The sequence below is a fragment of the Apus apus genome, chromosome W (genome assembly GCF_020740795.1).
Source record: "Apus apus isolate bApuApu2 chromosome W, bApuApu2.pri.cur, whole genome shotgun sequence".
Classification (NCBI taxonomy): Eukaryota; Metazoa; Chordata; class Aves; order Apodiformes; family Apodidae; genus Apus; species Apus apus.
This window is the reverse complement of record NC_067311.1, coordinates 10,857,629-10,884,797: the sequence shown is the minus strand read 5'-3', so window position 1 is coordinate 10,884,797 and position 27,169 is coordinate 10,857,629. Positions and strand designations below refer to the sequence as shown.

The following is a 27,169-nucleotide window of genomic DNA, read 5'->3' as shown; positions in this document are numbered from 1 at the left end:
TAGATGAAGTTATTTGAAACCTTACCGGAAAAATCCTATTTAGAGTATATGGCTCCTTGATAATCCTAGCAAGCTAGTTGTTTTTAAGTTAAACCTTAACTGTTGCTTTCATGGAAATAGTATATATTTTTTTAGTAAATATGCAGAACTTATTTTAATAAATATTTGTGTTATTGTTTCCTTTCCCTAGGTGGAGGTCTTATAAATGCTTTTTATTCTTTTCTTTACTTTTAATAATGAAGTACCCAAGCTGTGGCTCTTAAGTAATAATTGAAGTTGCAAAGATATTGATAGTTTAAAATACTGCTTTTGAAGGGCTTTCTTGATTGTGTTGGAATTCTGTCTCTTACAGAAGTTATAATGTTCCAAAGGTATACTATTCCAAAAGAAATAATAAAATTATCTAAATTTGCTTTTTTTATTTAGCCGGTTTGTGCCACCACAGACAAGCTCTGGTAACAGATTTTTGGCACAACAGAACAGTCCAGTGCCTAGTCCATATGCTCCTCAAAGTCCTGCAGGATACATGCCATATTCACATCCTCCAAATTATGCACCACATCCTCAGATGCAGCAAGGTAAGTCTGTGATGTTTATTTTATTCTCCTATTTCATGTCAGCTTTACCTTCATGTGCATGTTTCACAGCTCTCTAATTTCTTTCAAAGGAGTCACATGCTTAATGCAAATATTTGAGTTCATAGGGAATTTTTGGGTATATTTAAACTTTGTTTTCTTGACTGTGCAAAGTGTAAGTATATACTTAAAAAAAAAAAGGAAGAAGAAAAAGTAAAACGCATGTTCATGTTACACTGTTCCTCCCCTGTGTACACCTGTTTGCATAGTTGTAATATATACATGATAAAAGAAAATTCAAACCAAAAGCTTCTATTTGGTAGCTATGGCAATCAATTATCTGTACTAGTTGAAACCTAATTTTTGACATTGTAGCTTAAGTTTTGCTGCTAGTTTACCAAACCTTTGTAGTGTAGGCTAGACTAAGTTGGTTAGAATTATACTCAACTGTTACCATTTGACTCAGGTTTGACAACAATGCTCTTGATCCCCTCCCCCTCCCACCCAGGTAGGGAAGGAGAGAGAGAAAAAGAGAGAGACTTGGCTGGATTGAAAACTAAACTACACAGCTTTAATTAAACACTAATGATATAAGAAAATATATACAATTATATACAAATATGTTCAGGTATGTGCAAGAGCCTCTCGCCTCCCCCCACCCAAAGCAACTCCCACCACACTCCCCTGAGCTGGAACAGTCCCAAAAAATCTTAGACTGCTGTTGGAGAATGCACAGTGATGAGGGTCAGGAGAGCTCGAGCCTGGGGTCGACGGTGCTGGATGGACGGAGTCCTCCCCGGACGCCGGCCATGGACGGGAGAGAAGGGAAGAAGAAGCAGGAAGGAAGTTGTCTTCTGTGACCTCTGACCTTCCTCTGAGCTTACGTAGATATATGGAATGGAACATCTCTGGCCAATTTTGCTGTCTGTCTAACTCAGCCTCCTATGGGGGGGGGATCATAGATCTCCCCGTAGTGTCTGAGCTGGCAGAGTAAAGGTGTGACTTTGAAAACCCAGCAGTTAGAAAAACATTCCAGCTGTTATCAGCCCAAGCTGGAACACTGCTGCTAGTTAAAAGAAAGCTTACTGAAGGAAAAAAAAACAACAGTATAAGGAAAAGTGGCTTCATCCTGGCTCAAACCAGGACATCAAGGTATGCAGTAACTGGCAAAGACGACCTTCAGAATGAATGGATTTCTTTGTTCTTCCCTTTTTTAAAACCAGTCTTGAACAACATGAACAGTATCTAGGCTTTTTTTTTTGGTGTAAGTATAATTGTCATTTAGATTAGCAATGCGCTTAGAATGTATATAGCTGTTCTATATGTAATGTTGTATGTTGCATGAATACCCTTGGAAGTTACTAAAGGTAGTAAATTCAAATTATCAAGAGGAAAAGAAAGTTTTCTATAATGTAGAAGAGTATGACACTGACTGTTCATATTCTAGAGCTCTTGCATTGAACTCATTGATATCCACTATTATGGAGTGTTTTGTGACATTTTTTAGAGTTGACAACTATGTGAATATATCAGTTTTTTTTGTTTTCTTTTGTTTTTTTTGTGTGGTTTTTTTTTTTTGTGTGTGTGTATTTCAGCTTCAGTATCCAGTCCTATTGTCACAGCTGGGATGAGGAATCTCCATGAAAATAAAGTTTCAAGTCAGTTGTCTGGAAATTCAGCTAATCATCATGCTGATAATTCTAGACATGGCTCAAATGAAGACTACCTACAGATGGTGCACAGGCTAAGTAGTGATGTATGTAGCCTAGATCAGTTTATTATGATAAAGCAAATATCTTCTATGATAAAGCTAGTATGTGATTAGCTGCCTTAGAAGTCAGATATTTTTACTATAAAGAATATTGTATAAAACCACTGAAAATGTATTTCAGTTTCAGATGCATACACTCAGCTGTGCAACTTTAATTTTTTCTAGATCTCTCTTTCCTTTGGAACAGTTTTAACATTGATTCTGATGAAATTATGAAAAGTAAAAAAATCTTACTCATTAGTTTATTTAAATAAATAATAGAATGTCTCTGCAATTATTGTAGCAATATGTTGATGCAAACAATACTAGATTCAAAATAGGTGTATAGTTAACTTGTCTTTCTGAAGATCCCCATAACTGTTAATTAGACTTCACGTGTTTGAATAACCTATTGGGTAATATAGTAGTGTTGTAAAAGGCAAAAATTCCTTTGGACACTTTTTCTTACTGGTCTATTATGTGCTTTTATGGCCTGGTTTCTTTATAAGAAGTTTTCCCATAGTGACTTTAGTTCATGTGGGAGAAATTCTTTCTGAAATCTTGAATCTAAAGGAATAAAAACCAGCCATTTTCTTCCACAGAATTTTGAACTTCTTAATTTTCTTCTTAATGAGCATCTCAACCTGTGGATTAAAGCATGTTGGGATTCTTCTTTCTGTGTTTATCACACAGTCTCTTAAGGAAAGAGCAATTAAGTTCCATTTTTTTACTTTAGCTCTTCAAACAGTGTGATCATAGTAATGCCTACAACAGTAGGCATGACTGTAGTTACAAAACTTTGTCAAAACCTGGTGGTGCGCAGGCCTTTTTTTTGTGTGTGTGTGTTTTCTTTAGCTTACAAAAGCTGTGGGCAATGCTTTTCTTCAGAAATTAGCTTGTGGAAGCAAAAAAGAGTGGTGTATTTAACAAGGCTCTAAATCCCTTACCAGGATTAATACACTAGAACTCTAAGAGAGTTCTGTTTTTTTTAATGCAAGACTTATGCTTATTAAAAATATTAGCTAAGAAGTAGTATTGTAAACAAGAGAGTTTTGTAATGTAAAAAGGGAATCTATCATTATGCACAATCATCAGATGTTTTTCTCAGTCTCTGCTTCAGCAATGCAAATTGTTCAAAATCAGAAGCTGTTATTGGCATTAAGTGTACGTATATTCTCTGTATGTGTTAAAGGTGCACTTTCAAGAGAATCTCTGTTTTGTTAAGACTTTTTGAAAACTTTAATATCAGGACAATTTATTCCTCAGTGTTTAAAAAGGAAGTATTTAAAAATATTCACCCCTAATTTTATGATCCAAGCAATGCAACCATATCCTAGTAAATGAGAACTTAGAAATTAAATTCATTCAAAACTGACAGAATATGAAAACGTAAAAGATACCTGCATTGTACAGTTTAATTGGAGAAATACTAAAGGTAAAGAATAATTATACCTTTAAAAGCTGATTTTAGTAGCTGTCATGCAGAAAACAGTTTGAAGAATTTGGTTTAATAAAAGTTTTGCATCTGTTCATGAATAATAAGCTTAATCTTAATGTTGCAGCCTTTTCAGAAGCAGTGTGACCTTTGGCACAGATAGTTATGAATAACAATTATTAAATAATAAAACTTTAAAACTTTAATTATTGTTTAGTATTTTTCTTACTTTTAGGATTTTTTTGTTCTAAAAATTATGAATAGTTACAGGATATTGTGTATTATAAATACATTATTTTATAAGTATACCCTTGAAGGTTTACTGCACATATACTCAAATTAAGGACCATTTTTTATAAACTTGAGAACGTTCCTAGAATATAAGTTTGTGCTTACATTTCACCATTTGATGATGTTCTTGAACTAGGACACAGTAAATGAGCACTTCTTAAAATTTGTCAGCTTTGATAGGAATAGCATATGTACCTCAAAGGTCATCTATCTAGTTTGTCTGTTTAGTTAATTTAATAAAAGGTGCTTTTGCCTGTGTCCTTGGCAATCATGGGCAGAGGATCTCTCCTGTCCTAATAAAACATATATGCTAAAAAGTTAATAAGCTTTTCTTCCCCAATATTTGGGGGTTTTTGAGTTTTATTACAATTCTAAGATAATTGAGGTTTGAAAAAAATCAGCTCCATTATTTCAGTGTATTAAATAAATGAGTAAATTGTACATCAGGAAACTAATTAATTTTGACTTGCAATAAAACACGTGTAAGATTTTTTTAGTTGTTTTTATTGCATTGACTCTGAATATTAGATTTCTTTTCACATGAGGCTTTCATCATGTGAGGCAACAAGTCTTTTTGCAAGCACTGTTGCAAATATAAGTGTAATTAATAGCACAGCATGAGTTTTAGAATCATTTTACTGTGGGAGGGGGAAAAAATAAAATAGAATTGTTTTCTCAGTGCCCATGTATGGTGAAACTGATGAAATCTGGTTTCTTACTGATTTATATTCTTTGCCTTGTAAGAACTTTCAGTCCATAAATATAAAACTTTTTTCCTTTTCCCTAAGCAGTGTTAACTATGTCTTCACAAGACGTAACATGTACCATAACTACTCTACTGCTCTGCATGTGGAAATTGGCTGTTTGGCCATTGTCAGAGGGAGTGTGTAGTTGCTATCCATCTATCTCAGCTGCTGCAATGGGAGTGCTACAGATTTTGTTCAGTCCTGATGTGTGTATGCTGGAGGGTATAAATACAAAGTCTTAGTTTGCTTAACTGTAAAAGTAAGATGGCATTCTAATACAATGTAAGGGAAGGTTAAGTGAAAAAATTGTGAGCTTGTTTTTTAAAAAATCTACTTTTTAGGCTCAATTTCTTTCTGCTTTTCAGCTCTTTACTATGATTGCATGTTAGAAAAAAAATTTAAATGGAATCTTAATGTCAACCATTGTTGTATTTAGCTAGAAGACATATACATAGATTTATTTTTGTGTGTGTATTCTGGTTCTAGATTCTTCTTAAGGCTGCTTGTGCTCTGGAATGTTGCCTATAAAGTAGTCTAATAGCGGTCTAAATTATAAAGATTTTTATATGAATGAATAATTTTCTAATATTTTTGTGTGCTTTTTCATCCAGTCCATTTTATCAGTATATGTACAAATTTCAGTCTTTATTTCAAGTTTTCATGTTCATAATGTTAATTTTTTATCATTGTCACTTTAGGATGGTGATCCTTCAATAAGGAATGCTGCATCTTTTTCCTTGAGGTCACCACAGTCAGTCTGCTCTCCAGCAGGAAGTGATGGAACCCTTAAAGGTAGTCTAGCAGTCATATATATCAATGTATTGTTTTCCCAGTTTTAAAGAACAAGTTGTTTAAAGAGGTATTTAGTTAGTTCTCCTGACTTCTGTATTCAAAGAGTACTAAAGAGTATGTCATTAAGTTTTGGATACAAAATTATTTTGAGCCCTGATCCAGAAGAAATTTCTGAAGGTCCAAAAATCGACTAATCATACTTCAAAACAAAGCTCAAATTTATGGAAGACAGAAGAATTATAAATCCTTTCCAATATGGGGATTAAATTCTTTATAATAGTGGTTTCAGTTGCTCCACATAAGAAAGGAATTAAAGGTAGCATTACAAGTATTGAACTCTTAACCAGCTCAAATGTTTTTCAACATTCAGTGCTTGTCTTGATTGCAATCATCAAATTTTAAGAACATTAAAAGTAGTTCAATGAACACAATATATATAGCATAAATAAAGCCTGAAAACCTTAGTTGTGGAGAAGGAGTAGGGTGAACTGTCAGTTGAGAAAATAATTCTTTATGCTAAAATATGGAATACATACTGCTGTTTTTTAATATTATCCCTAAGAAGCAATGACTGAGATACACGAGACTTTGCAAGGTAGGGGTTTGGGCATATTCTTGGTAATTTAGGTTTTCAATGCCTATGTATTTACATGGCAATAGTAAAAAGATGCAACAGTGCTTTCTTCTCTTTAGCCCTGAAACAAAATTAAGTCTTTCTGGATGTCATGTTAGGTGGAGGAGGGAGAACAGAAAATGAGGGAGATTCCGGAAAAGGTTTAGGGTATTTGGCTTGCACAGCCTGCCTGGGGGGGTGGGGGGGGCAGAGGACAGATGGGATGACATGCAATGGATAGACATGACCTTAGAGCAGTCTTCTCATACCTATGAGATTATTAGGGAGACTTGAGTCAGGCTTTTCATAGTGTTATGGAAGAACAATGAGAGACAATGGACTTAAATTAAAATGGGAGGTTTTGTACTAGGTATAAGGAAAAAAAAAATTCACTGTCAGGACAATTGAGCATTGGAAAAGCCCAGAGCATCTGTGCATTTTCCATCCTTGGAGGTTTGCAAGACCAGGCTGGATAAAGCTCTGCATAATGTAGCTTTGCTCACCCTGCTTTAAGAATGAAAATTGATGAAAGACCTCCTGAGATCCCTCCTTAACTGAATTATCCTATGGTACTGTGACTGCTAAATGATCTCTGCAGTTCATCTTCTGTAGGTGTATACTGTGTTAAACAATGGTAGAAGAAATGTGGTTCAAAGGCAAGTGAGAAGTACTTGTATAGCATGCCAACAGCATCAGTATTTTAGGAAGTCTTGTGCTAAAGGACTTGTTGTAAGAGTTCTGTAAATGGCAAAGACTAAATATGGTTGTTTATCTTTATTCAGAACACAAAATCCATGTTTGTTGAGCTTACCAGTTTAAAAACATTGTAATTCTAAGCTGCTTCCACTCAAATATATGATTGCCACTCAGCCAGAAGAATATTTGAATTACTTTTTGGTTAAAGTTGCTGCTGTTTCAATTAGTTGTTTTGGGACCTGTTTTGAAGGGATACCTTTTCAGATTATTTCTGAAAACAATCTGATTGTACAATTCAGATTGTAATGTTGTTGCATTAGAGGGGCTGAAAAAGTGGAAGAGGAGCTTTTTGATTTATTTACCTGTTTGTTAGCTTTACTTTTCTCATTGATAAAGCACACAACTGAAATACTGTTACTAATGGTGCTACCATTTTGCCTTCTTAAAGAGATAATGAACCCTGATTGAGAGAACCAGTTCTTGATGCTGCAAGAATCTTGCCAGATATTTACTTCCTCTAATCTTGCATTTTAGAAATATATTGAAGAGGTGTAGATAATTACAGTGTTACTTAGAATATGTGATCCATGACAGTCAGTTTTTGGCCTATGATTTGGAGTGAAAGTGATTGGTTATGCTGACAAATTTTCCAGATGAACAAACAAGTATATATGCTGAGATTTTTGTTGCTACTCTCATTAGTCCTTGAAAGTTAGTTGACAAGTCACAAGCCTGTGAAACTTCACAAAAAGTTTATCTCAAACTTGAGAAAATAAGCAAAATATTTAATTGCTTGTGTGGGAGAACGAAAAGAATGATACTAGACATCGTCGGTCCAGAGAAAGTTCATAGGAAGGGTGTTATAATATCTTGAAGAGAAGAAGCAGGTTTGAGACCATCTAAAGAACCCGAAAGTGCACAAGTCCATGGGACCTGACAAGATCCATCCACGGCTCCTAAGAGAGCTGGCAGATGAAGTTGCAAAACCACTTTCCATCGTATTTGAAAAGTCATGGCAGTCTGGTGAAGTTCTCACTGAATGGAAAAGGGGAAACATAACCCCCAATTTCAAAAAGAGAAGGAAAGAAGACCCAGGGAAATACAGCCAGTCAGTCTCACCTCTGTGCCCAGCAAGATCATGGAGCTGATCCTCCTGAAGGCTCTGCTAAGGCACATGGAAAACGGGGAGGTGATTGGTGGCAACCAACATGGCTTCACCAAGGGCAAAACCTGCCTGACAAATTTGATGGCCTTTTACGATGAGGTCACAGCGCCAGTGGACAAGGGAAGAGCAACTGATGTCATTTATCTGGACTTGTGCAAAGCATTCAACACTGTCCCGCATGACATCCTGGTCTCAAAACTGGAAGGATATGGATTTGATAGATAGACCACTTGGTGGATAAGGAACTGGCTGTATGGTCGCACTGAGAGAGTAGTGATAAATGGCTCGATGTCCAAATGGAGAACAGTGACGAGTGGTGTTCCTCAGGGGTTGGTACTAGGACCTATGCTGTTTAACATTGTCACCGTTTGACTCAGAATCGACAACAACACTCTTGATCCCCTCCCACCCAGGTAGGGAAGGAGAGAGAGAAAAAGAGAGAGACTTGGCTGGATTGAAAACTAAACTACACAGCTTTAATTAAACACTAATGATATAAGAAAATATATACAATTATATACAAATGTGTTCAGGTATGTGCAAAAGCCTCTCGCCTCCCCCCACCCCCAGCAACTCCCACAGCACTCTCCTTAGCTGTGAACAGTCCCAAAAAAAACCCCGGAGCTGCTGCTGGAGAAAGCGGAGAGTGATGAGGGTCAGGAGAGCTCGAGCCTAGGGGTCGATGGTGATGGATGGACGGAGTCCTCCCTGGACGCCGGCCATGGACAGAAGAGAAAGGAAGAAGCAGGAAGGAAGTTGTCTTCTGTGATCTCTGACCTTCCTCTGAGCTTACGTAGATATATGGAATGGAACATCTCTGGCCAATTTTGCTGTCTGTCTAACTCAGCCTCCCACGGGGGGGTGATAGATCTCCCCGTAGTGTCTGAGCCGGCAGAGTGAAGGTGCGACCTTGAAGCCCCAGCAGTTAGAAAAACATTCCAATGTCTTATCAGCCTAGCTAGAACAGAATGTTGCTAGTTAAAAGAAAGCTTACTGAAGGAAAAAAAAAAAACAACAGTATAAGGAAAAGTGGCTTCATCCTGGCTCAAACCAGGACAAACATCTTTGTCAGCGACATGGACAATGGAATCAAGTGCACCCTCAGCATGTTTGCTGACGACACCGAGCTGTGTGGTGTGTTCAAGACACTGGAGGGGAGGGATGCCATCCAGAGGGACCTTGAAAGGTGGGCCCATGCCAGCCTCATGAAGTTCAACAAGGCCAAGTGTAAGGTTCTGCACCTGAGTTGGGACAACCGCAAGCACAATTACAGGTTGGGCGAGAATGGATTGAGAACAGAAGAAGGACCTGGGGGTGTTGGTCAATGAAAAGCTCAAAATGAGTTGGCAATGTACACTCGCAGCCCAGAAAGCCAATTACATCCTAGGCTGCATCAAAAGAAGTGTGGCCAGCAGGTCGAGGGTGGTGATCCTACCCTTCTACTCCGCTCTGGTAAGACCCCACCTGGAGTACCGTGTCCAATTCTGGAGCCCTCAATACAGGAAGGACATAGAGCTCTTGGAGCAAGTCCAGAGGAGGCCACAAAGATGATCCGAGGGCTGGAGCACCTCTGCTATGAAGACAGGCTGAGAGAGTTGGGGCTGTTCAGCCTGGAGAAGAGAAGGCTCTGGGGAGACCTCATAGCACCCTTCCAGTGCCTGAAGGGGGCCTACAGGAAAGCTGGGGAGGGACTTTTTACAAGGGCTTGTACTGAGAGGACAAAGGGTAATGGAAACTGGAAGAGGGGAGATTTAGGTTAGATGCTAGGAAGAAATTTTTTACTGTGAGGGTGGTGAGGCACTGGAACAGTTTGTCCAGGGAGGCTGTGGATGCCCCTTCCCTTGAGGTGTTCACGGCCAGGTTAGACAGGGCTTTGAGCAACCTGGTCTAGTGGAAGGTGTCCCTGCCCATGCAGGGGGGTTGGAACTAGATGATCTTCTAGCTCCCTTCCAACCCAAACCATTCTATGATTCCATGATCTAATCTTCTTATATAACATAGAAATGTGAGACAATTACCAAAGGTACTGATACAGACTGCATTTCTGCTTTGAACATGGAAGTACCAAGGACTTACTGAGATGGAGAATGTGATTATACAGCCTTGAATTCACACAATCACAGAATCCTGGTTGCAAAAGACCTTTAAGATCACCAAGTCCAACAATTTACCTAACTCCATGTCCTTAACCACCACATCTACAGGTCTTCAAAGTACTTCCAGGGATGGTGACTCTACTACTTCCCTGGGCAGCCTGTTCCAATGCTTGACCACTCTTTCAGTAAAGATATTTTTCCTAATATCCAATCTGAACCTCCCCTGGCACAACTTGAAGCCATTTCATTTTGCCCTATCACCAGTTCCTTTGGAGAGGAGACTGACACCCATCTCACTACAATCTCCTTTCAGGTAGTTGTAGAGGTGGTCTCTTCTCAGCCTCCTCCATACTAAACAGCTCCAGTTCCCTCAGACGCTCCTCATAAGACTTGTGTTCCAGACACTTCACCAACTCCATTGCCCTTCTCTGGACATGCTCCAGCACCTCAATGTCCTTCTTGTAGTGAGGGGCCCAAAAATGAACACAGGATTCAAGGTGCAGCCTCACCACTGCTGAGTACAGGGGGGAAATCACTGCCCTAATCCTTCTGGCCACACTATTTCTGATGCAGGCCAGGATGCTGTTGGCCTTCTTGGCCACCTGGGCACACTGCTGGCTCATGTTCAGCCAGCTGTCAAACAGCACCCCCAGGTCCTTTTCTGCTGGGCATCTTTCCAGCCACTCTTCCCCAAGCCTGTAGCGTTGCCTGGGGTTGTTGTGACCCAAGTGCAGGACCTGGCACTTGGCCTTGTTGAGCCTCATACAACTGGCCTCAGCCCATCGATTCAGCCTGTCCAGGTCCCTCTGCAGAGCCTTCCTACCCTCAAGCAGATCAACACTTGCTCCCAACATGGTGTCATCTGCAAACTTCCTGAGGGTGCCCTCAATCCCCCCATCCAGATCATTGATAAAGATATTAAAGAGGACTCGTCCCAACACTGAGCCCTGGGGAACACCACTGGTGACTGGCCATCAACTGGATTTAAATTAATTCACCACAACTCTTTGGGCCCAGCCAGCCAGCCAGTTTTTTACCCAGCAAAGAGTATGCCGGTCTAGGCCAGTTTCTCCAGGAGAATGCTGTGGGAAACAGTGTCACAAGCTTTACTAAGGTCCAGGTAGACAACATCGACAGCCTTTCCCTCATCCACTAAGTGGGTCACCTTGTCATAGAAGGAAAATTGGGTTTGTCAAGCAGGACCTGCCTTTCATGAACCCATGCTGACTGGGCCTGATCACCTGGATGTCCTGCACATGCTGTATAATGGCACTCAAGATGATCTGCTCCATAACCTTCCCCAGCACCGAGGTCAGGCTGACAGGCCTGTAGTTCCCCGGGTCTTCCTTCTGGCCCTTCTTGTCGATGGGGGGCACATTTGCCAGCCTTCGGTCTACTGGGACCTCCCCTGTTAGCCAGGACTGCTGGTAAATGATGGAAAGCAGCTTGGTGAGCACTTCTGCCAGCTCCCTCAGTACCCTTGGGTGGATCCCATCTGGCCTCATAGACTTGTGTGTATCTAAGTGGTGCAGCAGGTCACTGACCATCTCCTCTTGGACTATGGGGACTTCAAACTACTCCCTATCCCTGTCTTCCAGCTCAGGGGACTGGGTACCCAGTAAACAACTGGTCCTACTACTAAAGACTGAGGCAAAGCAGGTATTAAGTACCTCAGCCTCCTCCTCATCCCTGATCACTATGTTTCCCCCTGCATCCAATAACGGATAGAGGTTCTCCTTAGTCCTCCTTTTGTTGCTAATATATTTGTAGAAGGGTTTCTTGTTGTCTTTGACAGCTGCAGCCAGATTGATTTCTAGTTGGGCTTTGGTCCTGATTTTCTCCCTGCAGAGCCTCACATCATCTTTGTACTCATCCTGAGTGACCTGTCCCTTTTTCCAAAGGCCATAAACCCTCCTTTTTCTTCTGAGTAGCAGCCACATCTCTCTATTCAGTCAGGCCTGTCTTATTCCCCACCGGCTCATCTTTCGGCACAGGGGGACAGCCTCCTCCTGTGCCTTTAAGGCTTCCTTCTTGAAGAATGCCCAGCCTTCCTGGACTCCTTTGCCCTTCAGGACTGCCTCCCAAGGGACTCTGTCAACCAGTCTCTAAAACAGGTCCAAGTCTGCCCACTGGAAGTCCAAGGTGGCAGTTCTGCTGGCATTTGTCCTTACTTATCCAAGAATAGAGAACTCTATCATTTTGTGATTGCCATGCCCAAGATGGCCTCCAACAGTTGCATCCTCCACAAGCCCATCTCTGTTGACAAACAGCAGGTCCAGCAGGGCACCTTCCCTAGTAGGCTCCCTCACCAGCTGCATCAGGAAGTTATCCTCTACACACTCAAGGAACCTCTGAAACTGTTCCCTCTCTGCTGTATTATATTTCCAGCAGACATCTGGGAAGTTGTTTTCATGGAGAACTTCAAGGGCAAGCGATCGAGAGACTTCTCTCAGATGCCTATAGAATATTTATCCTGGTTGGGTGTTTTGTAACAGACTCACATCAAGATGTCTGCCTTTTTGGCCTTCCCCCTGATTCTTACCCATAAGCACTCAACCCTATTGTCACTATCATTACATTCTAGGCATTCATAACATTCCCTACCATACAGGGTGACCCCACCACCTCTCCTTCCTTGCCTATCCCTTCTGAAGACCTTGTAGCCATTGATTGCAGCACTCCAGTCATGCGAGTCGTCCCACCGCATTTCTGTGATGGTGATGATATTATCGTTTTCCTGCTGCACAATGGCTTCCAGCTCCTCCCGTTTGTTGCCCATGCCACCTGCGTTTTTGTAGACGCACTTCAGTTGGGCTGATGGCCCTGCCACCTTTTTGCAAGGAGAAATCCTAATGCCTACCTGTCTGTTCTCAGGCACATCCTTGGTACCTAAGAAATTCTTTAGTGTGAGGATAGTGAGACACTGGAACAGGTTGCCCAGGAAAGTTGTCAAAGCCCCATCCCTGGAAGCATTCAAGGGCAGGTTGGATGGGGCTCTGAGCAACCTGATCTAGTGGGAGGTGTCCCTGCCCATGCAGGGGGGTTGGAACTAGATGATCTTCTAGGTCCCTTACAACTCAAACCATTCTATGACTCTAACCCACCAGTAGTAACCCTTGCATCTTTGTTGCCACATGGATCTCCATTCCCTACCTCCACTGAAATCACTGACTTGGCAGCAGGCTTCCCTACGAAGTGAGTCCGGTCTGCATGTCGGGCCCTCTACTCCCTTCAGAAGTGAGTCACCTATGACAATGACCCATCTTTTTTTCTTTGCTGAAGCATTTTTATGAGGGTTTTAGTCTAACTTAACCTCAGTGACACCTCCAAACTAGGGGAACCATCATACCTGTCAACAGGATGCAGAGCATTGTGCTTATTTTGCAATGGCAGCTGGGAAGCTATGGTGGTTGCTGGGGAGACATTCCTGCAGCACCTGCTGCACCAGGCAGGAACTTGTTGCCATTGCCCCCTGTTCTCTAAGATACCATGTTAGCCAGATGAAGAAGAGAGTATAGGGATTTCTCTGTATCATGAGCCCTGTCAACAAACAGGATTTGTTTCAGGGAAGGTAGGGTGTGCATTATCCAAGATTGATTAGCCATCACAATCTTTTTTCCATTTGTTCTACTTTCCCACTACTCTGGAGTCTCAGAAGATATATTTTTTTAAAGACAACTTCTAAAGATTTGGTTAAAGGAAAGCATTCCACAATGCTTTTAGTCCTTTGTTTTCCAAAGAGAACTGTTCATATATTTACAGTCCTTTTTCCATACAGTACAGACTTCAGTGCTCTCAAAAGTACTTGTTAAGAAAATTATCATCTCACCTTTTCTCCTGCAAAAGAAAGGTGAAAGAAATTTATTCAAAGATATTTTGTGACAGGGCAAAATAAGCATTCTTTCTTGTTTCTTTCTTCAAGCCTCAACTTTCTACACAAGAATGCTTTTGAATACAGCAGTTCTAAGCTAAAACAGCCAAAGCTGAGGTTTTTCATGAGGCATTTGAAGCTCTGGAGAAAGTGGTGGGACTCTTCCCTATAAATTATTGAAAAAGTATGTGGAAAATTATTACAATCTGTCCTGAAAAACCTCCCATGTATGTTCTACGTTGTCTGTCTCATATAATATCCCTTTAAGTTTGATTTTTAAATTAAGTTATGCTCTTTGAAAACTAATGTCAATATAGTCTGTTAATCAAAATACATAATTTATTTAGATCTAGTACAAAACTTGGGAAGATTTACAGAGGAAGAATCTGTGATTTTTAGAAAATAAAGCAGGAAAGGGTTTGGGGGCTTTCCATCTTCTTACCCTCATGTTGAGCTGTACCAGTATCATTCCTAATAACTTCCATCTATTTTTTTTTGTTAAAATGTCAGTAAATGAGTTTACTTACTCTTGCCATGCAACCTGTTCAAATTCTTAATGCTAGAAAGCTTTTCTCCTGATGCTTTGCCTGAATAATTTGTTGTTAGGCATGACACTTCTTTCCAATGGGTAAGGAAAAACAATTAACGTCCTTTTATTTTTTTATACCGCAATCATTTACATAGCAAAGAATGTTATATCTTGCACTAATCTAATCTTCTACAGACTGAACAGCACAGTTTCTTTCTATCATCTTTACATAAGAAATTATTTTTGAGCTTTTAATTGTCTTTGATGTTTTTATGTGAATTCTAATCGGTCTACATTTGTCTTGATGTTGTACTGCCCTAAGTTGTAGATAAAACTATTTGAGGACTTTGAAGGATGAGTAGTAAGAAAAGTACTATAAATGACCTTGTACAATACTACTGTTATATATGAATATAGCTGCTTTTTGGTGATAACTTAGATTCGTGCTGCAGGCTGTTATAAACATATTGCTGTCTTTCTGTAGAGCTTATCTGTCTTCTCATTTTACAATTGCTCTTTCTCAGATGAATAAAAAGTTTGTGCTTCTTCTTACTGAATTTCTTTTGTTTCAGAAAGTGATTCCAATTAGTCAAGAAAACTGTAAATTTTGACTCTGTTTTTAAAAGCAGTTGTGGGCCTCAAACACTCGACACCAAAAGATTCTTATGATCTTTAGATTAATAAAATGCTCTCTAATTCTGTTACATGAAAAGTTAGTAATGACAAATATTTTATACTACTATTCTTAAAACAGTCCTCTGGAAAGGTGCACTTGTTCACCTGTAGTCTGTTCATCCATTTTTGCCAAGAGCAACTGATACTCTAAACACATTTTTGCAATAGGATATACTGTAATCTTGCAGTATTTTTGTCTACACCATACTTCCTCAGCTTGTTATTGGATTGTTATAAGAAGCTATATAGAAAGCCACCTTGCCTGCCCATCCCTCCTGAAAAGCCTGTTGCTCTTCATCTCAGCACTCCAGTCATGGGACTCATTCCACCAAGTCTCACTAATACCAATGACATCATAACTCTGGGAATGGACCAAGGCTTCCAGTTCATCTTGTTTGTTTCTCATACTGCATGTGTCGGTGTACAAGAGTTTCAGATGTGCTCCCTGAAGCAGTGTAAATGTTCCCACTAGCACTGTCACCCTCAGGGGATGCCATGCCCACCCTTGGTTTACCTTTAGCTTTCCTGTTGGTATCCTTTTCCCCCACTGATTCTTCTTTAAAGCTCTCTATGTCGCTCCTGTCAGCTTATGAGCAAATATGTGTTTTCCCCATCAGGACAGGTGGATCCTGTCAGACTCCAGCATACCTTGTGTTTCAAAAACTTCCATGGTTATAAAATCCAAAGTTCTGGTGAAGGCACCAGTCCTGGAGACAGGTATTGGTGTCTTGAGCTTGTCTGTTTCTTCTAAAGTCTCTCCCCATTACTGGGAAGATTGAGGAAAACATTACTTGTGCTCCTGATTTTTTTAGCATTCTTCCCAGGGCTCTGAAATATCTTTTGATTTACCTTAGATTTTTGTTGAAATATCCTTAGTACCCACATGAAAGAGCAGGAATGGATAATAATCCAAAGGCTGTACTGAGATCATCAGTCATCTGGTGACATCCCTGATTCAGACCTCAGGGAGGCAGTGAATTTCCCTAAAAAGAGGGTTCAGTGTGGAAATGGATGCTTCCACTCCCCTCAGGAGGAAGTCACCATTGACCTTAACTTGCCGTTGTTTCTTCTTGGTGCTAGTCTTAAAGCAGGTCTTGTTGCGAGGAATTTCTTGATCTGACCTTGGCGAGAATACTTGCATAGGTTCCTCCTCTCCTATCTCATTGTGTGCTTCATCTACCAGGGCTTTGTACCTATTCGGTAAAGGTAGCTGAGAGGGTAAGGAGGAATTTCTCTTACAGTCTCAGGCTGAGTACTGTGGTATAATTAGAAAGTGTACAGACAAAAACTGTAAGATTTAGATGTCAGTGATGTGTGCAGTCTCCTGGACAGAAGCTTATTTATTTGCTACTCAAGTTACTGATGTACCATGAGCAAGTGAAATTATTCCATGGTAGACAAACAAGAAATGTTTTTGAAACTTTACGATTTTAAGACCAAGTTATTGTCAATGCAATACATGTTATAGTTGCTTGCATTATAAAGGAGATTATAAGAAATTAGTCAAGAGTCACAGAAAAAAGAAGTTTGCAAATTACTACAGCAGTTACAGAATCACAGAATCTTAGGGGTTGGAAGTGACCTCGAAAGATCATCTAGTCCAACCCCCCTGCCAGAGCAAGATCACCTAGAGCACATGACACAGGAACATGTCCAGGCGGGTTTGGAATGTCTCCAGAGAAGGAGACTCCACAACCTCTCTGGGCAGCCTGTTCCAGTGTTCTGTCACTCTCACAGTAAAGAAGTTTTTTCTGATGTTTACATGTGACCTACAGGTTGGGGGCTGACCTGCTTGAAAGCAGTGTAGGTGAAAGGGACCTGGGGGTCCTAGTAGACAGGAGGATGACCATGAGCCAGCAGTGTGCCCTTGTGGCTAAGAAGGCCAATGGCATCCTGGGGTGCATTAGAAAGGGTGTGGTTAGTAGGTCAAGAGAGGTTCTCCTCCCCCTCTATTCTGTATTGGTGAGGCCACATCTGGAGTATTGTGTCCAGTTCTGGGCCCCTCAGTTCAGGAAGGACAGGGAACTGCTGGAAAGAGTCCAACGCAGAGCCACAAAGATGATTAAGGGAGTGGAACATCTCCCTTATGAGGAAAGGCTGAGGGAGCTGGGTCTCTTTAGTTTGGAGAAGAGGAGACTGAGGGGTGACCTCATCAATGTTTACAAATACGTAAAGGGTGAGTGTCAAGAAGATGGAGTTAAGCTTTTTTCAGTGAAGACCAGTGATAGGACAAGGAGTAATGGATACAAATTGGAGCATAGGAGGTTTAAGGTGAATATCAGAAAAAATTTTTTTACTATGAGAGTGACAGAGCACTGGAACAGGCTGCCCAGAGAGGTTATGGAGTCTTCTTCACTGGAGATATTCAAGACCCGCCTGGACGCCTTCCTGTGTGATGTACTCTAGGTGACCCTGCTCTGGCAGGGGGGTTGGACTAGATGATCTTTCGAGGTCCCTTCCAACCCCTATGATTCTATGATTCTATGATTCTATGACCTCCTATGTTGCAGTTTGCAGCCATTGCCCCTTGTCCTATCACTGGACATCACTGTAAAAACCCTGGCCCTGTCCTCCAGACACTCGCCCTTAATGTATTTGTAAACATTGATGAGGTCACCCCTCAGTCTCCTCTTCTCCAAGCTAAAGAGACCCAGCTCCCTCAGCCTTTCCTCATAAGGGAGATGTTCCACTCCCTTGATCATCTTTGTGGCTCTGCGCTGGACTCTTTCAAGCAGTTCTCTGTCCATCTTGAACTGAGGGGCTCAGAACAGGACACAATATTCCAGATGCGGCCTCACCAAGGCGGAAGAGGGGGGAGGAGAAACTCCCTTGACCTACTAACTACACCCTTTCTAATACACCCCAGGATGCCATTGGCCTTCTTGGCTACAAGGGCACATTGCTGGCTCATGGTCATCCTCCTGTCCACCAGGACCCCCAGGTCCCTTTCTCCTACACTGCTCTCCCGCAGGTCAGCCCCCAACCTCTACTGGTACATGGGGTTGTTCTTCCCCAGATGCAAGACTCTACACTTGCCCTTGTTGAATTTCATCAAGTTTCTCCCCGCCCAACACTCCAGCCTGTCCAGGTCTTGCTGAACGGCAGCACAGCCTTCTGGTGTGTCAGCCACACCTCCCAGTTTAGTGTCATCAGCAAACTTGCTGAGGGTACATTCTGTTCCCTCATCCAGGTCATTGATGAAAATACTGAATAGTACCGGTCCCAGTACCGACCCCTGAGGGACTCCACTAGTCACAGACCTCCAACTAGATTCTGTCACGTTGACCACAACTCTCTGACTTCTTCCTTTCAACCAGTTCTTGATCCATCTCACTACCTGACCATCAAGACCACACTTCCTCAGTTTATCTATGAGGATGCTGTGGGAGACAGTGTCAACTGCCTTACTGAAATCAAGGTAAACCACATCTACCTCCCTACCATCATCTATCCACCTAGTTGATAAAACTACTTCTATATCTACCACTAGGAATCAGTAGGAAAACCTATTAGTACAGTGTCATAGTTTAACCCCAGCCAGCAACTAAGCACCATAGAGCCACTCGTCCACTCCCCCCCAGTCGGATGGGAGAGAGAGTCGGAAGAGTAAAAGTGAGAAAATTTGTGGATTGAGATAGGCAGTTTAATAGGGAAAGCAAAAGCTGCATGTGCAAGCAAAGCAAACCAAGGAATTCATTCACTCCTTCCCATCAGCAGGCAGGCGTTCAGCCATCTCTGGGAAAGCAGGGCTCCATCATGCATAATGGTTACTTGGGAAGACAAATGGCATCATTCCAAACGCCCCCCCTTCCTTCTTCTTCCCCCAGCTTTATATGCTGAGTATGACATCATATGGTATGGAATGTCCCTTTGGTCAGTTGGGGTCAGATGTCCTGGCTGTGTGCCCTCCCAACTTCTTGTGCACCCCAAGCCTAATCAGTGGTGGGGTGGTGTGAGAAGCAGAAAAGGCCTTGACTCTGTGTAAGCACTGCTCAGCAATAACAGAAACATCCCTGCATTATCAACACTGTTTCCAGCACAAATCCAAAACATAGCCCCATACTAGCTACTATGAAGAAAATCAACTCTATCCCAGCCAAAATGAGCACATACAGAGAACCAGTCCCAGCATTATAATGGGTGGTCAGGATGCCTGTTACTGAAGGACTATGGAGCTATTGTTGATGGGCATATTTGTTATCTGTAGAGGCCTTATTTCCTATCCTGTTACCTGCTTCACAGCTACTTTTGGCATTATCTGGATGACCATCAGTATTTGCTGTTCAGTAATAATACAGTGTCCTTCCCAAATAAGTGCAGAATCTCTTTTTATCTCACAAGTTTTACATATTGCTGTCATACAAAAAGAATTTGGACAAAGTTCTTATGCTGTGGAAGATCAACTACAGGAAATCAGTTATTTTTTCCTGAATTACTGCACAGCCCTAGATCTAGCCTCAAAATATACCTACATATTTCTCTATTCTAAAAGAATATTCTGAAATTTGGTTAATTCCCAAGGATAATTTCCTAAGATCATTGTATGATTTACTACATTGATAGTATTTTGTAGAAAAGGCCTTCTTAATCTTGGAATATCAACTGGTTCAGCAAACAAGATCATGCCTGTCTGTCTATTTTTTAAATAAAAAACATTTCTTCTGTTATCAGAAAGTCTTGTAAAACCTTTGTTCTCAGACATATAATGGTTCAAACCTCCTCCCATAGGGAGCATTCCAGACTGACTTCAACAGTAATAGGCACAACTCTCTCTGTATAATGGTGATGTTTTATCTGAAGCCTAAGCATCTAACAGAATGTTGATGCTGAATGTTCAGTGTGTGATATCTGTTCAAAACCCTTAATTGCTGTGGTAGAATGAAACTGTTACAGAATGCTTAATCTTCAATTTCTTTTCACCTCGGTACATAGGTATTGTAGCTTCTAAGCCCCTTTGTTGCTAGAGGCTTAGCCATCATCAGACATCTTGGAAACATGAAGTTATTGTCAGAACATGTACTCTTAAAATGTAGCGTATAGGCCTTACTATAAACACCTTTCCAGAATTTCCTTCAGGAGGAAGATGCCTTCAAATAGCTATTTGTAGTGCTGCCTAGGAGAGGGAGAACTTTCCTTACATTTTTTCATTTACTGGATTCTAAGTACGTTCAATGGAATGCACTGAAATCCTTTTGACTTCCTCAAGTCTATTCAAGGTTAAAAAGAACCACCTTATCTGTTGCTGCAGTGTTACTTTTCAGCATGAGACATACCAAATGAATACGTATCAGAACAATCTTGTCAAATTTATTTAAAAGTTTAGGATGAGGGAGAATCAAATCTGTGTCACAGAATCACAGAATTGTCAGAGTTGGAAGGGACCTTGAAAGATCATCTAGTCAAACTCCCCTGCTAAAGCACGATAACCTAGAGCACATTACGCAGGAATGCATCCAGGCAGGTTTTGAATGTCTCCAGAGAAGGGGACTCCACAACCTCCCTGGGCAGCCTGTTCTAGTGCTTTGTCACCTTCACAGTAAAGAAGTTTTTTCTCATGTTCAGATGGAACTTCCCGTGTTCCAGCTTATGCCCATTGCCCCTCATCTTGTCACTAGGAACTACTGAAGAGAGTCTGGCTCCATCCTCCTTGCTCCCATCCTTTAGGTGCTTGTAGGCTTTAATAAGGTCTCCTCTTAGTCTTGTCCTCTCCAGGCTAAAGAGTCCCAACTCTCTCAGCCTTTCTTCATAAGAGAGATGCTCCAATCCCCCAATCATCTTTGTTGCCCTCCACTGGACTCTCTAGTAGCTCCTTGTCTCTCTTGAACTGGGGAGCCCAGAACTGGACGCAGTATTCCAGATGTGGCCTCACTAGGGCAGAATAAAAGGGGAGAATGACCTCTCTTGACCTACTGGCCACACTCTTCCTTATGCACCTGTCACAATTCAATAATCAGATACATGGAGGTTCTTTGCGATCCTGCCAGGGCCAAACAAAGATAATACAATATCGGGTGCACAAACAGGCTTTTATTTAGGTACAGATCAGCTGGTAAGAGTTGCAACTATATATTTATCATAAGCTTATAACAGATGCAATAACTAACCCTAAACTACAAAAGAGAAAGGTCAGGAAAAGAAATAAAGAGTTAAAGGAAAGTCACCACCCAGAGTTCCAGCGGCATCCCGTTGGTCTCATAGTAGAGGGTGGGGTGGTGGTCTGATTCTAGGAGGCATCTTGAGACTGGCACTCTTTTATACAGTTAATTCCTGGGATACGCCACGGCAGTCATCCAGTCACTGTTCCACGTGTGTAGCAAAATTATTTATCACCTCGTGCATTCCTTTGGTCCAATTATCCATATCTTTTTCTGCCAAGTTGGTGATTTACATGAAACGCTCTTTGAGTCTCTTAATTAATTCAAGGCCTGGTTATCACTGGATGTCCTTTCTCAGTGCTAGGTGTGGCACCAATTGTGTGCTTCTTTGTCTCCAGTCTCAGCACATCCCACACCAAACTCCCTGGTTCACAGTTGCCTGTGGCATTTGCCACATTGTTGATACAGTGGGGGGCTTATGGGGGCTTGCTGAGTAAAACAGTTCAGTGGGTTACTGAGACATCTCTTTAGTCCAGCAATAAATCCTGCTTAACCCTTAGATGTCTCAAGACAAGCACCAGTCACCCTGAGTGTCTGAACACACTGTTTATCTCTTGGATTGTTCGAGACAAGCACCATATATCCCGAATGTCACAGCACCCCAGAATTCCATTTGCCTTCTTGGTGGCAAGGGCACATTACTGGCTCATGGATAATTTACTATCTACCAGGATTCCCAGATCCTTCTCCTCAGAACTGCTTTCCAGCAGGTCCACCCCTAGCCTATATTGGTGAGTGGGGTTCTTCCTCCCCAGATGCAGGACCCTACACTCGCCCTTGCCCTTGTTGTCCTCTGTTTGAAGTCTAAATATGAAAAACTATACATGTTCCATTGTTGCAACTTCAGAAGTATTAATTTAAGATAATTCAAGAGTTAGATGTCAGAAAAATCTCTTTGAAAAGTTTTGAGATGCCTCTAATATTTATAGAAATAAAAATGCAGCCTATATTTCTAGTGAGTGGTAGTCATTGCCTTAAAATCATAGAATCATAGAATGGTTTGGGCTGGAAGGGACCTTAATGGTCATGTAGTCCCAATGCCCCTGCATGGGCAGGGACACCTCCCACTGGATCAGGTTGCTCATCCAACCTGGCCTTGAACACTTCAAGAGATGGGGCTTCCACAACTTCCCTGGGCAACCTGTTCCAGCGTCTCACCACTCTCACACTAAAGAATTTCTTCCTAATGTCTAACCTAAATCTCCTCTCTTCCAGTTTTAGTCCATTACCCCTTGTCCTCTCAGTACAAGCCCTTGTAAAAAGTCCCTCCCCAGCTTTCCTGTAGGCCCCCTTCAGGCACTGGAAGGGTGCTATGAGGTCTCCCCAGAGCCTTCTCTTCTCCAGGCTGAACAGCCCCAACTCTCTCAGCCTGTCTTCATAGGAGAGGTCCTCCATCCCTCTGATTATCTTTGTGGCCCTCCTCTGGACTCTCTCCAGGAGCTCCATGTCCTTCTTATGTTGGGGGCTCCAGAACTGGACACAGTACTCCAGGTGAGGTCTCATGAGAGCAGAGGAGAGGAGGAGAATCACCTCCCTTGACCTGCTGGTCACATTTCCTCTGATGCAGCCCAGGTCACAGTTGGCTTTCTGGGATGCAAGCATACATTGCTGGTTCATGTTGAGCTTCTCATCAACCAACACCCCCAAATCCTTCTCCTCAGGCCTCCTCTACATCCATTCTCCATCCAGCCTGTAACTGTGCTTGGGATTGCCCCAACCCAGGTACAGGACCTTGCACTTGGCCTTGTTGAACTTCATGAGGTTATAATGGGCCCACCACTCAAACCTGTCAAGATCCCTCTGGATGGCCTCCCTTCCCTCCAGCTTGTCAACCACACCACACAGCATGGTGCCATTGGCAAACCTGCTGAGGGTGCACTCATTTCTACTGTCCATATCTCTGTCGAAAATGCTAAACAGCACCAGTCCCACTACCGACCCTTGAGGAACGCCACTCATCACTGTTCTTCATTTGGACATCAAGCCATTGACCATTACTCTTTGAGTGCAACCATCCAGCTAATTTCTCATCCAGGGAGTGGTCCATCCATCAAGTCCATGTCTCTCCAATTTAGAGACCAGGATGTCATGCAGGACAGTGTCAAATGCTTTGCACGAGTCCAGGTAGATGACATCAGTTGCTCTTCCCTTGTCCACTGATGCTGTGACCTCATCATAAAAAGCCACTAAATTTGTTAGGCAGGTTTTGCCCTTGGTGAAGCCATGTTGGTTACCACCAACCACGTCCATGTTTTCCATGTGCCTTAGCAGATCCTCCTGAAGGATCAGCTCCATGATCTTGCTGGGCACAGAGGTGAGAATGAATGGTCTGTAGTTCCCTGGGTCTTCCTTTAAAATAAATTTGTAAAAAAAAAAAAAGTAGGAAAAATTTTTAAAAAATAAGTAGCTAATGTTTTCTGCTATACGTTACACTGATACGATCTTGTAAATTATTATCTAAAGAGACAGTAATTAGGAGAATGTGTGTGTGTAGGGGTCATCACAATGATGGGAATCTCTGGTGGAAGGCCAGTGAGAGATCTTCATAGAGTATATTCAGGTCTTTAGTACTAGTGATTGAGTGTGGTGTCGAATTTGAGGAAAGGAAATGGAGTAGTAGAGAAAAGATCTTGAGAATCAGGCTGAGTCAAAAATGGGCTTTCCCAACATTGTGGATTTTATTGGCAGAATATGTAGTTATTTCTGATGGTCAGAAAGGGGTAAAATAAACCCTTTTTATACCCTGCTCTACATACAGAGATTACAGGATTTCTCACAGAATGTACTAGAGAGAGAAAACTAGTAGTCTGTGCAAAGAAATCATCAGTAAAGTCACACCTTTCATTTGAATTGAAGCTTTATTATAGGTATCCATTCTTTTTTTCTTGGACAGGTCAGTATATTGCTTAATGATTCCTAATATTTCTTAAAATCTCTGATATAAATTTAAGCTTCAGAATAAAGCTCCTTTCTTGTTTAGTGTTGTATCAAGTGTTAAATGAAGAGCATGGGGACTTGTATTCCAATTAGTTTTTGAGTGTTGTTAGAAGTATTGACCTATGATGACCTAAAACAGAATGATTAATAATAATCTCAGTCAGTGCTTTCTGAAGATCAGTATTCCCCAATGGATGAATGGCATCAGATACATGTTTGCTTTGTTTAACAAGAGGAGGCTGGACCAATAGGGTCAGGTTGAAAAGCTTCTCTTATTTTCAAAGCTTTTTTTGGGCTAACAGTTATGGGGAGCTGGTTTAATTTGAGGAACAAAAAATTTAATGTGGTTAATTGGAGAATGTTTTTAATTAAAAATGTCCTCTTTTAAAAATTTATATATATATACTCAAAGCCTGAAATGGATGCACATAAAAGTAAAAAGTCATACATTGAAAAAAAGGCGATAAGGCAGGGAATGATAGAAAAATGCTCGAAGACAATTAGTGTTTTTTAGATTGAAATGATGGTGGGGAGGTTGGAATGAGTTTAAGATTTTTTAAAAAAACAACCAAACAAAAAAAAACAGTTGAAAATGAGCTGTCAGAATAAAAGTTAAATAGTTTATGTATGTTTTGATTTATATATATATTAATTACTTTAAAATATGTGGCTGAAATGTCTAATGCCTATACACTGATCATTAAGTCTTTGTCACTGGATCTTATTAAGAAGATTTTTGATATTTCCTTTTTCTGAAGTAATTTTGCTTTCATTGACTATTTTTTAATAGTTGATATTCTGAACCTGCAGGTACTATTTTTATTTATTTTTTTGTGTGCTGGGTTTTTTGTTCCATCTTGTCTGAAATGATCCCTTCTCTACCTGCAGTGCACGGCTAAAATTCTTAGGGAATACACTGCAACTATCTGGATTACATCTTGATCTAGGAATGATGTGCTTCCTACCAATCTTATTTAGACCTTTTTGTGAACATAGATATATGTACAAATACATATTAATATTATGTAGGTTTTATTTAGTGTGGTTTTATATAAACATGGAACAACATAAATGTTCAGTTTTTCTGAATTATTATTCTAGGATCAAGACAACCTTTAATCCAACAATCTCAGCTTCCACCTTATTCATCACCTAGAGATGTACCCCCAGACATATTGTTAGATTCTCCAGAAAGAAAGCAAAAGAAACAAAAGAAAATGAAGTTAGGCAAGGATGAAAAAGACCAGACTGAAAAAGCTGCAATGTATGATATCATTAGTTCTCCTTCCAAGGACTCCACTAAGCTTACATTAAGACTCACTCGTGTAAGATCTTCGGATATGGACCAGCAGGATGATATGCTTTCTGGTTTGGAAAACAGCAGTGTGTCAGAGGGTGATATTCCTTTTATCGTGCAGTACCCAGGACAGACTTCTAAAACACCTGTTACTCCACAGGATGTTAACCGCCCACTAAACACTGCTCAGTGTTTGCCGCAGCACGAACAGACAGCTTTCCTTCAGGCACAACAAGTGCCTGTTTTACAACAGAACACTTCAGTTGCTGCAAAACAACCTCAAACTCCTGTGGTACAGACACAGCAACAGGTTTCGCAACAAGGAGCTATAACGTCATATGATGAAGTAGAATTGGATGCATTGGCTGAAATTGAGCGGATAGAACGTGAATCAGCTATTGAAAGGGAGCGATTTTCAAAAGAAGTGCAAGATAAAGGTAAAAGGATTGTGTGTGTGTGTGTACACTATATACATTATATAAATATATATGCATATAAACCTCATATATATGTATAAAACCCCACCTTCCTGTCATTCTCATATAGTTCAATTCTCTTTACTCAGTGTAGGTGATTCTATGACATTCATCTCCATTCCCCTCCAACAATGAACTGTAATCTCTCATATATGCATATTTTTATTATCTGGTATTCTTTATTTGGGATCTTAATGGATGGAAAGTGAAGCTCTTCTGTTTCAAAATTCTTTTTAAGCTACTCTTATTTTGAACCATGAGGCTGAATGAAGTACAGTCAATGTTTATAGTTTCTAAAATCCCAGCAGTACCATAAGTAAAAATTTATAATAAGTTTTGGTAGTTAAATTATTAATTAACGGTCTATGTTGCCTAATTTAAGAAAATAATGGAAAACTCTTATGACATTTCTATTCATATCGCAGTTTGAACCTAATGTGAAGGAGGTGTGTCCTGGTTTGAGCCAGGATGAAGCCAATTTCCCTTTTTACTGATTTTTTTTCCTTCAGTGAGCTTTCTTTTAACTAGCAACACTCTGTTCTAGCTAGGCTGATAAGACATTGGAATGTTTTTCTAACTGCTGGGTCTTCAAGGTCGCACCTTCACTCTGCTGGCTCAGACACTACGGGGAGATCTGTGACCCCCCCGTAGGTGTTAGATTAAAAACGTATTCTTTTAAAGGCACTGCAATGATTGGGTTATGTATACTATTATATTGTCTCCAATGTTTATTCAACGGGATATTCATTATTATGTAGGCATTACAAGTTTTAGAGAACTACCATATATCTATATGGTCTCTAGCACAGAACCAGATGAGCAACTGAAATGTTTGCTCTTCACTTCAGGAGCTGTACTGGTTGTCTTAACTGATTTCATTGAATCCTCTGATTATTATTTTTTTTCTTTCTTTTTTTCCCCTGTTGTTAACTGGTTTGAAGTTTTTAGGCTATCAAAATTGGATGCAAAACCTACATGTAAGTCTTAAAGATAAGATGTGGTTTATAGAGTAGATAGTGATAGGTTAACATAAATATTTTTCAGAAGATTCCTCTGCAGTGTGTTTAACT

General features: G+C 40.8%; 1 protein-coding gene across 3 annotated transcripts in view; it reads left to right on the top strand.

The window, feature by feature from the left end:
* Positions 1 to 27,169, top strand: part of LOC127395154 (nipped-B-like protein) — a 176,805-nt gene that overhangs the window by 61,393 nt on the left and 88,243 nt on the right. For 2 of the 3 annotated variants that reach the window (XM_051641622.1, XM_051641623.1), the window contains exons 6-9: positions 427 to 578; positions 2,171 to 2,331; positions 5,496 to 5,589; positions 25,428 to 26,060. In XM_051641622.1, the coding sequence (XP_051497582.1) occupies positions 427 to 578; positions 2,171 to 2,331; positions 5,496 to 5,589; positions 25,428 to 26,060 (1,040 nt within the window). The remainder of the gene's footprint in view (positions 1 to 426; positions 579 to 2,170; positions 2,332 to 5,495; positions 5,590 to 25,427; positions 26,061 to 27,169) is intronic. The other variant, XM_051641625.1, reaches the window with a different exon arrangement.